Source organism: Strix aluco, chromosome 3, assembly GCF_031877795.1.
Source record: "Strix aluco isolate bStrAlu1 chromosome 3, bStrAlu1.hap1, whole genome shotgun sequence".
NCBI classification, from domain to species: Eukaryota; Metazoa; Chordata; class Aves; order Strigiformes; family Strigidae; genus Strix; species Strix aluco.
The window spans coordinates 67,624,229-67,637,916 of NC_133933.1; the positions used below are offsets into that span (position 1 = coordinate 67,624,229).

The following is a 13,688-nucleotide window of genomic DNA, read 5'->3' on the forward strand; positions in this document are numbered from 1 at the left end:
ATGTCAACCCAACTCTTAAATACCTCCAGGGATGGGGACTCCACCACCTCCCTGGGCAGCCCATTCCAACGCCTGACTACCTGTTCTGTAAAGAAATGCTTCCTAATATCCAGTCTAAACCTTCCCTGGCACAACTTGAGGCCATTCCCTCTTGTCCTATCACTCATTACTTGGTTGAAGAGACTCATCCCCAGTTCTCTGCTTTCAGGTAGCTGTAGAGGGCGATGAGGTCTCCCCTCAGCCTCCTCTTCTCCAGACTAAACAACCCCAGTTCCCTCAGCCGCTCCTCGTACGACATGTGCTCCAGAACCTTCACCAGCTTCGTTGCCCTTCTCTGGACACGCTCGAGTAATTCAATGTCCTTTTTGTAGTGAGGGGCCCAAAACTGAACACAGGAATCGAGGTGCGGCCTCACCAGTGCCAAGTACAGGGGCAAGATCACTTCCCTGTCCCTGCTGGCCACGCTATTTCTGATACAAGCCAGGATACCATTGGCCTTCTTGGCCACCTGGGCACACTGCTGGCTCATGTTCAGCCGGCTGTCAATCAACACCCCCAGGTCCCTCTCTGACTGGCAGCTCTCCAGCCACTCCTCCCCAAGCCTGTAGCACTGCTGGGGGTTGTTGTGGAGTGTTTATAAGCTGTTGATATTGAAATGGGAGGTCTAATGATGACATGATCTTTTTGGTGTGACAAAACTGATTTTAATTATTTTGTAACTAATTTATAATGAGGGAATTTCAGAGGAGAATTATGTTTGGTCATATTACATAGATGTGTTTTATATCTTACAGTGCAAAGTAAAACGTGAAATAGAAAATGTGACACTGTAGCACAGGTATTTCTTAAAATCTGGATTGAATGCGCTATTAACATTTTTTTTTGAGGATGGGGGAAGTAATATAGTAGTTGCTGTTAAGCTGCTAGTAACTGATTTGCCGTAATATTGGGCAAAGCGTTGACACTGACTGTATTGTGCTTGTTGAAAAGGCTCATTTGTTATCAAGCCAACAGAAACATGTCAAAAATTACCTGATGTCCAAGAAATGCTAAAATGCCAAATAGTATACCCAATAATAAAATCTTAGAAATACCTAAGAAAACAATCTGCCTATCTATATGTGCAAAAATCCTTTACTAAAATCAAGGTCGCACCTCAATTTAGTTTTTTCATCTTGAAATACATGTTGCAGTTTTTTAGTATTGCTGTAACTGATCTTTGCACTAAGCTGTTTGAAAAGAGGGGAGGTATTTTTAAACTATTGAAGGAGTGTCCAAGGCAAACATGGAGGCTCCACTGTCCTACTACATTTTATTTGGAGGCAGGTTGGAGCTGACTGACCGAGGCCTCCCTCCCAGGCAGTGTGTTTTGAAATAGGAAGTGGGGCAGTGTAGTAGACAGCTGCCAGCACCAATAACCGGTGGCTTGAGCTGCTTAACAGAGGCTAAGCCCAAATCTGTTGACGCAGAGCACAGGGAAATGCTCAGCAGACTTCTCCCCCCTCCTTATCCTTGCATATAATCTCTCAATGCTGTGGATGTGACAAACTCCATTTTGATCAGATGTTGGGCCAGAAATGGTGAGAGTGGGTCAGATTTGACCTCCAAAGGATATTTTAATGGCATGTGATTTTGACACTTTCTGAAGCTGCAGCTTTTCCTTCCGTGACACCTCCTTTCTACTCCAGGTTTGCATAATTGCTGGCCTGAATTTTTTAGTAGGATGGGAGACTGAAGTCATGCATATGGGGTGATATGGATCATGCTATGGATTCACAGTAGACCTCTGCAGTGCAAATGAGTGTACAGTGCTGAATATAATGGATGAAATAGGTAAGCACCTCAATCTTCATATTTCCAGAAATAATCCTTTTAAATGCCTTCCCAATTAAAATTTGTAAATGGAAAACACTATTATCTCTAGCTGTGGGATGCACGTAGTGTTTTCCCTTTGTACTTCCACTTTCTAATTAATTGTAAGGAGTCTAGCATGATTCAGGGGGTGGCAGAAGAGTAATCTGTGAGTACACTGATCTTTTGATTTGATTTTTTTTAAAGATATCAAATTGAAGGTTTTGTCTTTCTTCAGTATCTGTCATTAATAACTAATTCACTACTGATTGTTTTCCAAAACATCAGATTTCTTATTTAAGTTGACTTCTTGGTTGTAAGTAGTCATACTCTTGATATATAGTATAATTATCTACTTGTTCACAACATCATTCAGTCTAATTAGTTTTAACTTCAAATTTGCAAGACTCATGGAAACTGAGGTGGTAATATGCACGACAGGAAGGGGCCTGTTTGTCTGTAATGAAATCTTTTATATAAGCTAGGGACTGCAGTTGCTAAAGCAGCTACAATGCAACAATTGCAATTCCAAAAGCAGTAGCAACTTTGGTATCAGAATGTTTCCATTCCTTTATCCACCCTAGGCCAGACCACTGGAGAAGGATGTTCTGCCTGAGGAGTTATTGTAACTCTTAATCTCTTTAGTTATTCAATTTTGTACATGCAGAGCATGAAAACAAGAGTAATATTTTGTGTTTTCCCTTCTACCACAACTTAGTTTATTTTCTGGTGACTAAACCCAGCAAAAATTATTTAAAAAAAAAAAAGAAATCTTTCTGATGAAGATGCTTTTTTGCGGATTTATTTTGTCATTCAGCGTGTCTGTTTTCCTCTTTGGTAGTTGCCTGCTGTGTTTACTCCGTAAACTTTGGGTTATGCCATGTGGGTGCCCTTTTGGTTTGCTATGAACTATCTCTGAAGTAATAAATGAATTGCTTTTTTCCTTTGCTCTAAGTGGTAGTTAACATACCTGGAAGTAGCCTAATACTGAATAGTAGTTTGATGCTATCATGCTTTCTATGTGTAACACCCGCACCTGACCCTTATTTCCCCTTATGGTGTTGGCAGCTCACAGTCCCTGTACAGAGATGTGGCTTTTCTTCATCTTCTATATCCCAGCTGCCGCAGTGGGGTTGGTTTTTTTTGACATTTGGTGTCAGGCGTGTCAGGCTCTAGAGTTAACGTGGAGAGGTGGAAGCCAACATACATCTTGCAAACTGAGGGGTCAGCACCTCCAGATGTTGCCTTATGTTGTGGTGCCTGCCCTGGCACACAGCAGTAATCGGTAAGTGCTTAACCATCACTCGGTCCAATTCCAGAGAGCACAGCCCTGGCACAGGTTGCATGTGCTCTTATTGCAGAGTTATGGGTCCTAGTAAATGTTGCCTGATTTGATGTCTGCAACTTCCATTTCCTTAAATCGTGGCTGTCATACTGGAGTTGTTCTGAAAGTGAGTTGAGTGAAAGGTTCTTTAATTTCCAAATCATATTGTGAAGCTATGACAATGGGTTTTTTTTGACTGTATCAGTTAAGTGGGGCAAGTGAAACTTACTGCTCCTGGAAATAAAGGATTGCTAGCACTATTTGATGGCTTAGTACTGTACATGCACACTTAACTATCTTACCTGATAGTTACAAGATTTTCTCCTTTTTTTTTTATTCTTGAGTTTAGATTGCAAGCTTTGTCTTTTGGGAGTGGAGAATTTAGGGAGGGGAAGCAAGGGGATGCTGAGCTGTGGAGTAGTTGTGAGGGGAACAAGCAGTGGAAGTAAGCAGAGAACCACCTACCCCAGTTTAATTTCAAACATAATTAGGAACTTCAGATGTGAAAGGCTGTTGCTTTAATCTGTTGTATCATTGCCAAAATATTTGGAAATTGAATTAATCTCGAAGATTAATATTGGTTGCAAAAGCAGTGGAATTCTGCATCTATCAGATAATGTTGGAAGTAGAAATGGAAGTATAATAAAAAAACATTGGAGGATATGAACAAAGGCAGCATTTCATTATAAGGCCTTGATTGAATGAATCGATAGAAAACAAGGCAAACCTTTAGGCTGTTATAACTTATGTTGATATAATTTCTTTAATTGGTTATTTTAAAAAATAAACAAACATGTTAGCATTACCAAATTAAACAGGAAATCCCTATATTTTGAGGCTATTTAAGTATAAAAGAAGAATATACAGCTGGTATTAAATTCTTTGGTATTTATAATGAGAAAATACTACAAAATGAGGTTTTTAGACTTCTCTTGTGATTGTCCAGTGCTGTTATGTACTTGAAGGCAGTGTTAACAAAATCAGAGATGCTACAGTTTTTAAAGTATATGTACAGTGACCAACATTCGATAATGGGAAACAAAAGCAGAGGCCAAGGCTGTGTAAAATGATGCAGGGGGAGGAGGAGGAGGCTTGGAGTAGCTTTTACATTCACAGGCACGTTTCTATATGCATCTCCTAAGTACTTGTCTTCCCTGCCCCCCGGCCTAATTGCAAAGCAGATCTGTATTAACAGAAAGATGGCATTGAATAGGGGCAACTGAAGATACTGTTCCTATGAAATAGAATGTTTGGCTCTTAAAATGACTATTAAAAACTGGGGGTTATGTAACAAAGTATAAGTTCACTTGTGTCCATCCTGCTTGTGGGTAGGGAGGTGTGATATTACTAGGATGAGAAGCCCATCATACATCTTCAATAACTGAGCAACCTATTTGATCAAATAGGAATGATAATGCTTCTTTCCTTTGGTCTCTTTTTTTTAACCTACCAGAAGGTACAGATTCCTTGGTCAAAAAGCAATTAAAAAAAAAAAAAATAAAATCCATAGATCAGAATACAGATGGAGTAGTCACAGAATTGCTGCTTGTTCTGCCTATGGAGATAGAATGGAAACAATTTTTTCTCATGTGTGCAGAGCAAGTCCCAGCTCAGACAGAAAGTATATCTGTTTTGGATATCTAAAGCAAAAGAACCAAAATTGCTGTGTTTTTTTTTCTAAGCAGTAAAATATTTTAAATACTCATGTAGCCCAGTAACAAAACATCTTGGAAAAAGACATTTATTCACCTGCATGAAATGAGTACACAGCTTGTTCTTTGAAAGCATGCAGTAAATGCATGAAGCAAAACAAGACTTCCAGATTTGGTAACAAATGTTCTTTGGAAAACTTCAGCATTAAGTTGTCAAAAAAAAAAAAAGGCACAATGTTTTCAGTTATACCATTTTGGAAATTATAATTATGCTATTAATTGAAAGCCTGAGGATAGCTGAGACTTACTAGGGACTATACATGATTCCTTTAGTCATGAAATACAAATGCGGAGATGTTAATAAACGACGGCTACTTCTACTTTTGCAGTATTGTTTTGGGTTTTTTTTAAGATGTCAGAGGACATCAGTAGGCACGGCAAATTTACAGGGTCATGTAGCTTTGACTTTCAAGTTTAAGTGATATTTTTAACACAAGGTAACTGAAAAAGCATTTGAAATTACTCCCTGCTATTTTTAATGTCTAGCACTTTAAAAAAAAATCTATATAATCCTCTTGAAACAGATGGCTACAGTGAGTTAAAATCCCACGCTAGGATTTGGGCTTTTACCTGGTGCTGAAACCGATGTCATGACACAGGGATGCATCATTGAATTTCGAGGTGAAAACCTATTTCAAAGCTGTGTTTGGGGTTTTTTTGTTGGTTTTTTTTGTTTGTTTTTTGGGGTTGTTTTTTTCAAAAAAAAGCAAGCAGCAGGGAACTGTGGAGTCCCTCTGGATGTTGACTTGTCTGTTAAGTTTTATTTCTTTTAGTTTGTATTGTATCATACCTTTTTCCAGGCTGTGTTGGAATGTGTAAGTTGGTGTTAGTTAACTAACTGTTCCCAAACTTTCCTTCTGTCAAGGAAGAAAGATAGGAAGCTGAATTCTTTACCTTCAAATCCTGTAAATACTTGAGCTGCCTAACTGAAGGCAGGATTCAAACTGAAGTTTTTGTTTTAACTGTATGTAAAGATAAGCCAGGAACGCTTCGGGGTACAGGGTTGAGGTGAGGGGGAAGATGTTGATATCAGTCTTACATAGACTAAAGCATGCTTGTGTTTTGTTTTCTCTTTTTTTTTTTTTTTTTTTTTTAGCAGGACAGCTGGCTCTTTTATCTATAGAACTACAGTAGTGTCTCTAGAGATGGTAACAAAGCATTGGTGTTCTTGTCCAGATAACTGGAAATAATTTAATATAGCTCGTGATTAATGGAAGAAAGGCATACTATTTCAGTGTGTTTGTTTCCTGCACTTTTTTTGATCATAAAAGGAGGCAAATGACTTGATGCACATTTAAGTTTTTACAGTTAAGTCACTTAGTAGCTAAAATTTATCCTGGTGCATTCCAGCAGTTAACTAGAGATTAATTTGAGCCAACTAGATGCAGAAATAACAGTCTTTCCTCAGATTAACATCTGAATTGCATCAAAAGGTCACAGAATTGTCTAGGTTGGAAAAGACCTTGAAGATCATCCAGTCCAACCTTTCTGAAATAGGTGAATAATGAGACTTACGGTATTTAAATATGAGACTTAAAGGTATTTAAATTTAGCAAATAGAAAAACCTGTTCTGACTCTTCTACTATCTATTTTTAAAATATGTACATTTCAAGGGAATACACTGTGTTCAGCAGTGACAGGAAGAGTGCAGCCCAAGTATAGCCTCAGTGGGTATTGCCCAACTACTCTGAGGATGCACATGCACCACTTGTTCTCTGCCGTCAGTCCTCCGCAGGAGTACTCAAGTATTTGGGCCTGCCTTCTCACTTTATTTTGTTACCAACTGCAGCACTCAAGGGGCTGAAATTATGTATTGACAGACAGAGAAATCTTAAGTAGCTTGGTAGGAGGTAAAAAAAGAACCTGAACTGTGGGGTGATGAAGCATGTTTTTTGGACACAGAATTTTAATGTGGTGTCTTGAGATGCATTCCAAGCTTCCTTATGCTTCCCTAGTTATCATAATTCTGTAGGTCCTTCCTAGCAAGTTGAAGGACAAAATGTATACTAGAATATAGAAGATTTTCAAGAGATGTCAGAGAGATTCTTCACTGAAAGCTGAAGAAGTGCTTCAAGCTGGTAGTTCGCAGTATCTGGTGTTCCTAAGGCTTTTATTGCAAAGCCTTCTTTAACGTTCTTGGTTTATTGCTCTAATACTTACAAATAGCACTTGGAAAAGAGCAAGCATATAAATGACTAGCTTATTGATGACACTCTAAACTTTGGTGTCTTCTTAGCAAGACCATACACATATGACAGTATGTCTTAGTATTCTGGGAGTGTTTCTGTTTCCTGATAAAATTTAGGATAACTGGGCAGTTCTTAAGAGGGGCATGTAGGAGGTGAGAGCTGATGTTGTAGATGTAGTCACTTAAGTTGAGTTTTTCTCAGTGGACTTCAGTGCCAGGTTGCTGTTAGGCATGTTGGCACATGCCAGATTTAATCTTTAAAAAGCTGGTGATGTGACAGTCAGATTTTTCACCCCGCTCTGCTCACTTTACTGAGAGAGCTTTTCAGCTTGGTGACATGCCCCTATTCTCAATTTCTTAATGCTGCTTCAGCTAGACTACTGCATCGAACTGCAGAGCAAGCAAAGAGCGCATTAAGAGGGATATTGGGACAAGGGAGTAGGAGGTTTGAATGTGTTACATCCATTAGGAATGTCCTGAACAAGAAGTATTGCTGCTGGGCCTGCCAGATGAGTAGTTCAGAAACCAGGTTATTATGAAATAACTTGGTACTGTTGCAGCCACAGAGTATTTGTGTACTTTTAGCTGCGGAAAACACAGTGTATTTGTGCTGAAGTGTGCTATTGTTTCATGCCATGATAAATACATCTCTGCTGCTTTAATCTGTATTTATAGAAAGGCAGAGGGGTAGGTAGTCTTACAAGGACAGATTTGGAGGGGGCATTCTAACAGCTTTGCCAAATTAAATCATAACCAAGTCTTTCCCTCAGGTGTACCAAACACAAATGTAGCTCCTAATCCTGCAGACTTTATTACCCTGAATGCATATATGAAAGCAAAGATGATATTCCACAGGACTACAGCCCACCAAAATGATATACCTAAACATGACCTGTAAACAAGGCTGTGACACTCCAAGTGGTCTTAGGCCCTTTCTGCAGCTTTCTGCAGCTTTCACACAGGAGCCAAGTGAGACCTGGTCCCCCAAGCCTTGCAGCCAGTGTTAGTAAGCTCTTTTTGCTTAATGAAGCTGTAACCTCAGACTCCCAGGGGCTTGCAAACTTGTGCATTATGTAGAGCTTTCTGTGTACTAGTCTGACCTCGTTCAGTTTGTCAGCCTGGAGTGGGTGGTGTACCCATGATTTATGAAGCCTGTTCCTCTGTCCTGGAAAAAAACATTTTACCTATTCTGTCTAGTCATGGTGAAATATTGGGATCATTCCTCACTGCTTTAGCCTTGCAGTTGACTAATACAGCGGCCACAGAACTTCTCAGGGCTTGTGTAGTGTAGAGTGTGCATTAGCATCAATATCTACCCTTTTTTGTTAAAGGCTGATACGCCTGTCTCCTGGGCATGGAGAAGGATGTGAAAAGGGTGAGGACAGGAAAGAGCACAAAGAAATTTGACCTTGTCTTTTCCCCTTCCTAAGCCTGAGCTCTGCTTTCTACTTGTTTTTCCCTTAGAAAGACTTTCCCTCACCATGTGGTGACTGGGCCCAGGGCTCCACATGCTAATGCAGAGGGATTGCATGATTTCCTTTACCTTCTCCAGCTCTCTTAATTAACATTTACATTGCTTAATCTACACATCTCTGCCTGCCTGCATGCCTTCTCTTGTTACAGCCTCTGAAATAAGTGATTTAAAAATTTGATAATTATATACCTTGAAAAACTCATTTATGTAATCATCTTACTAGATTCAAAGCTTTCTTTCTCTTAAGTTAGTTTTGTGGAAAGACAGAATATGGGCAAAACTAGGAATGGATTCAGTGGGACTTTGCTGGAGCTGAAGCCTCTTGACAGTAAATTTTTTTCTACCTTGTGGAAACAAAGAGGATGACTTTTGAGTGGGAGAATGAAATATTTCTTGTTTGTTGGTTGAAATTTTTAGATTTTCTGATTTAACTCAGTGTTGCCTTACTCTGTTCTTGCTGGGTTTCATCTTCAGCTAGTCCACAATCACCATAACATGAAGTGCTTCTGGAAAACATACACACTGTAGGTTTGCCTGCACTTCAATACTAAACAAATACAGCAATAATGTAACAAAATCATGTCATAGAAGGCATTGAAATTGTATTTCTAGAATGTAATCCCAGATTAAACCACTTTGGGATGTTTGCTGCTGTTTTTTACATCTCTGGCCTCATACCCAGCAGTATACTAGCAATGACTGTTGCAGTATTGCAAAGATGCAATTGGACATCTCTTCTCCACAGACGAAATTGTAAAGGCAAGTTACACTATTGCAGGTGGTTTTATGAAGAGCAGGGGGGGAAAAAAAAATCAACCAACCCAAACAAAAAGCCCCAACCACAGATGAGAGAGCTGCCAACTGTTATGTAAATGTAGAGAAATCCTTGGAAATTTGCACTAAGATGTCTACATTTTTAGTATGCCATTAAGCACTTAGCCTTGGGGAGGGAGGCCCACATAAAGCTTTTTCTCCATCTTTGGAGTTAGTAGTTCAGCAACTGTTTCTCAGCTGGTCCATTTAAGCCTGAGCGCATGTAGTGAAAAGAACTCTTTCTTGGTTTGTGTGTGGTTCATTGAACAAGGTGACTGCTTAAAAACAGGAGTGTTTAGTATTGTATGTCAGGTCACCCTTTGCTTTTACCCCAGCTGACCTTTCAGCTCTGCAGAAGGGAACACATACAGCAATTAATCAGTCCACGCTTATTACTTCAGGTCACTTGCATGGCTTAGACAAAAGGAGGGAGAGGAATATAAATGCAAATATTTTCAACCATTTGCTTTTAAGGATAGGATGGAACATGACAACCTGGGCTGCCTGCTGTGCTACAATGAGTTTTGGTGATATGTTGCCTTTTGGTGGTGTTGAATTAAATGCAGTTGGCTGGTTGGCCACCTCTTAGCAGAAACAGCCAGAGCCTCCTCTGGCTGCTGCAGCTGTAGGGGAAGGGGCTGTCATATCTTCATGATGGGATTAGAGGCATCCTGAGGTAGGGGGTGGGATGGAATATCTTGGGCACTTCTTTGTATCCAGAATGTTTTGTGGTAGGAATTGTTAATAGTTAATGATCCGTGGAACACAGTGAGCTTCAGATTTCACCAGGCATGCAGAATGTTAAAAACATACAGGATACTTTTGAAAGCAGTTTTATGAATAAATATGAAAAATGTACAAGTTAAACTATAGTTGATTGTCCAGCATTTCATCTGCTTGGAAAGCTAAGCTCTCACAAGACTTGTTTTAAAAGTTTCAGGGGGAAAAATGGTAACTGGTCCTATAGTAGCACTTAGACACTAGTGAATTTGGGATGTATTCAAGACTTTCTGGATGATATTATTGAAATTGAAGAGGCATTTTGTTTCCATTCAACTACTATAGTTCCTTCTGATTTGTAACTCTCAGAGGAGGCTATAGTTGTTATCTGACTGTCCCTGTGACTTGATTTACTTTCTTGTTTTGTCAGACAGACCTAGAATAAGAGTCTGTTCTGTGGCAGTTGTGGATTCCCCAGTCAGTTCAGATCCAGTTCTGATGAAGAGTCTGAATGTGGTTGAGTTTATGCATAATGGTCACTTGGCTTCAAGAAGGGCCACATATCTAAGCTTAAGTATAGGAGGAGGTGCTTGAAGGGTAGGAGCTTTGACTGCTGCTAGAAGTTGTTAACGTACGCAAATATATAAGCTATTTAGCTTCCTACTGAATATGTCATATAGTCTGACTCACACATAGTAGCGCTGCATGATGCATGAACTACCTGGAGTACAGTGTCCTTCTCCCAGGTTGCTTATAGTCTCTTAATCATTACAATATCTAATCACAGATTAGATGCTGAGGAAGAACAACAGTTTCCGAAACCAGTCACACTGTTCATTAATTCCTGACTACATGACTCACTAGCATGTCTTTAAGAGATTTCCTTGGAACATCCATAGAAACTTATTGTTCTAGCACAGATTTGAGAGCATCACAGACAAATTCATGTCATCTAAATATAACATTAATTTTTCCAAGGGAAAGATCATGTAAACTCCTAGAATGTTTTTTATTTTTACAATATTATGTATCTCAATCGTATTCACTGGCATATGTAACTCGGCATACTACCTGAATTCATCCAAATAGGGAATTGACAAGTGGTCTGATGTTGTGGTTTGACCCCAGCTGGCAATTAAGCACCACACAGCTGCTTGCTCACTCCCCCCACCCAGTGGGACGGGGAAGAGAATCAGGGGAGAAAAAAAAAAAAAAAGGTAAAACTCATGGGTTGAGATAAAGACAGTTTAATAGGACAGAAAAGGAAGGGAAAATAATAGTAGAATATACAAAACAACTAATGTGCAACACAATTGCGCACCACTCACTGACTGCCCAGCTGATCCCTGAGCCGAGGTGCCCCCCTGGGCCAACTTCCCCCAGTTTATATACTGGGCATGACATCATATGGTATGAAATACCCCTTCGGCTCGTTTGGGTCAGCTGTCCTTGCTGTGTCTCCTCACAGCTTCTTGTGTACTCCCAGCATCTGCTGGCAGGGCAGTATGAAAAGCTGGAAAGTCCTTGACTTAGTATAAACACTGCTTAGCAACAACTAAACCATCAGTGCATTGTCAACATTATTCTCATCCTAAATCCAAAACACAGCACTATACCAGCTACTCTAAAGAAAATTGACTTTTTTCCAGCTGAAACCAGGACATCTGCACTCTTCACTAGAAATTCTGTTCTTTTGAGGTGGTATGATAATGTTTTGCTCTTAAAAATATATTACTTTATGCCAGTAAACACTAAGCACAACTGTGGGGAGAAGAATGAAGTAATGCACATCCTGCAAGTGGAAACAAATTGCATAAGTTTAGCGAAGTCTAATTGCATAGGTCTAGTCTTCTACCAAAATTAAAATAATCTTATTAATTTCTGGTAAGCCAGGAAAAAAGCTGGACTGCCTTAATTCATATTATTTCACTTATTTTTCAACAGAGATCAGGGAGACTTTTATTCAGGAAAAAAGGTCTCAAAATTAATTCCCAACTCAGGATCGAATCTCACTGGTTTGTGAGACTGTTAGTGTCATCAAAATAAATTCAAATGTAAACAAAATTTTTATATAGGGTGCAAATTAATCTATTTTCTCCCTGCACTCTCCAATTAAGTTAATATTACTCATTTATAGTTGCTTCCTAATCTAGATGTAGCACTACCAGGAGGTTTAACTGGTATAGCTAAATTTAGACAGCTCTGAATTTGCAGGAGGTTAGGAGGAGATGACAGCTAGGACTACCAACTGCTAATTATGCAGGTACAAGTATCAGTTCACTGTGACATTAATTACTGTTCATTACATGTAGTTTGAAAATGCATGGTTTTGGGGTTGTTTTTTGTTAGTGACTTTTGGAATTTCAAAAATGGAGAGTAATTTAGCCCTTTCTCTCTGGCTTAGCGTGGTGGCACTGATGTGGCCCTATCTGGCATCAGGTGCTGTTGTTCAAGGTGGTGTAGAAGTGCCCAGCAGAGATCTCTGTGTCCAAAGATCTGGCAGTTTTTAAAGCTGTGTGAATGTTCAACAATTGGCAAAGGATTGTATTTCTCCTGATAAATAATTTAAAAAGTAGTCTGTTGGAGAGCTGTGGTGGTTAGCATACTTCATATTCTTTACAGGCAGCATAATTCCAGTCAAGAATAGTCTGTACTGTGTGAGAGCACTGAAAAGAATTATAATTTAGCAAGGAAGGCCTCTACTTTGTCTTACTGTGGCTACAACCAGTTCCTCAGTCACTTGTCTCCTGAGACCTCACTGAAGATCACAAGCCTGTTTTTAATGTTAACAGTTCATATTCAGCTTTACAGTGATGTTAGACCAAGAAGTCAGAAGACCTTGCATATCTGCTGCTTTATTGTTTTTCATAATATATTTTTCTGCTTTCTAGGCCCTGAAATAAAACTGTTCCTGATCCCGGCCTAACCTACTTGAAAACAAAGCTATTTAAAAGGAATGATACCAGTTTTTCCCACTCATCTGTCAGGATCCAGGCTTGAGAAGCTGAGTATGGACAGCAGACTAAACACCCAGCATGTGAGGGAATCCACCCCAGGCTTGTTGTCAGGCTGTGCATAGCGTGAGGCTTGTCAGTTGAAGAGCCCTGAGATACATTTCAGGCCTAAATTTACTGGGTGAAAAGAGGAAAAAAAAGGGTGGACAGGTAAAGAGGAGGGGTTGTGCCCTATATAAAGGAATGGCTTGAATAATTGGAGCTTTGCCTTGGGCAGGTGACAAGCCAGTAGAGATCTTGTAGGTAAGGAACACAGATGATGCTGTAGTCAATGCCTGCTGCAGACCTCCTGATTAAGAAGGGGAAGCTGATGCTACTGCCTTTAGGCAGCTGGAGAGAGCCTCATGGTCACAGGCTGTAGTACTCATGGTAGTAGAACAATGCAGCTGGGTGCTAGAAACCAGGAAATGAGTTCAATACATTCCAAAACAATTCTTCATGTAGGAGAGCAATGAACTGACATGGGGACATGCTCTGCTGGACCTGCCACTCACAGATGAGAACTGATGGATGATGTAAAAGTGGAGGGCACCTTTAAACTGCTGTCTTGCAAACCTTGGTTTTGCAGAGTGTTTGTCTCTAGTTGCATCA

At 39.8% G+C, this 13,688-nt stretch overlaps 1 protein-coding gene across 6 annotated transcripts in view; it reads left to right on the plus strand.

Annotated features, from left to right (window-relative positions):
• MAP7 (microtubule associated protein 7) overlaps positions 1-13,688 on the plus strand; it is a 107,218-nt gene that overhangs the window by 21,926 nt on the left and 71,604 nt on the right. The window contains exon 1 of one of the 6 annotated variants that reach the window (XM_074819012.1): positions 1,547-1,833. The exons of the other annotated variants lie outside the window; for them this stretch is intronic. Within the exon in view, the coding sequence (XP_074675113.1) occupies positions 1,821-1,833 (13 nt within the window). The 5' untranslated portion in view covers positions 1,547-1,820. Of the gene's footprint in view, positions 1-1,546; positions 1,834-13,688 lie in introns of those variants that run through there. 6 annotated transcript variants of the gene reach the window in all.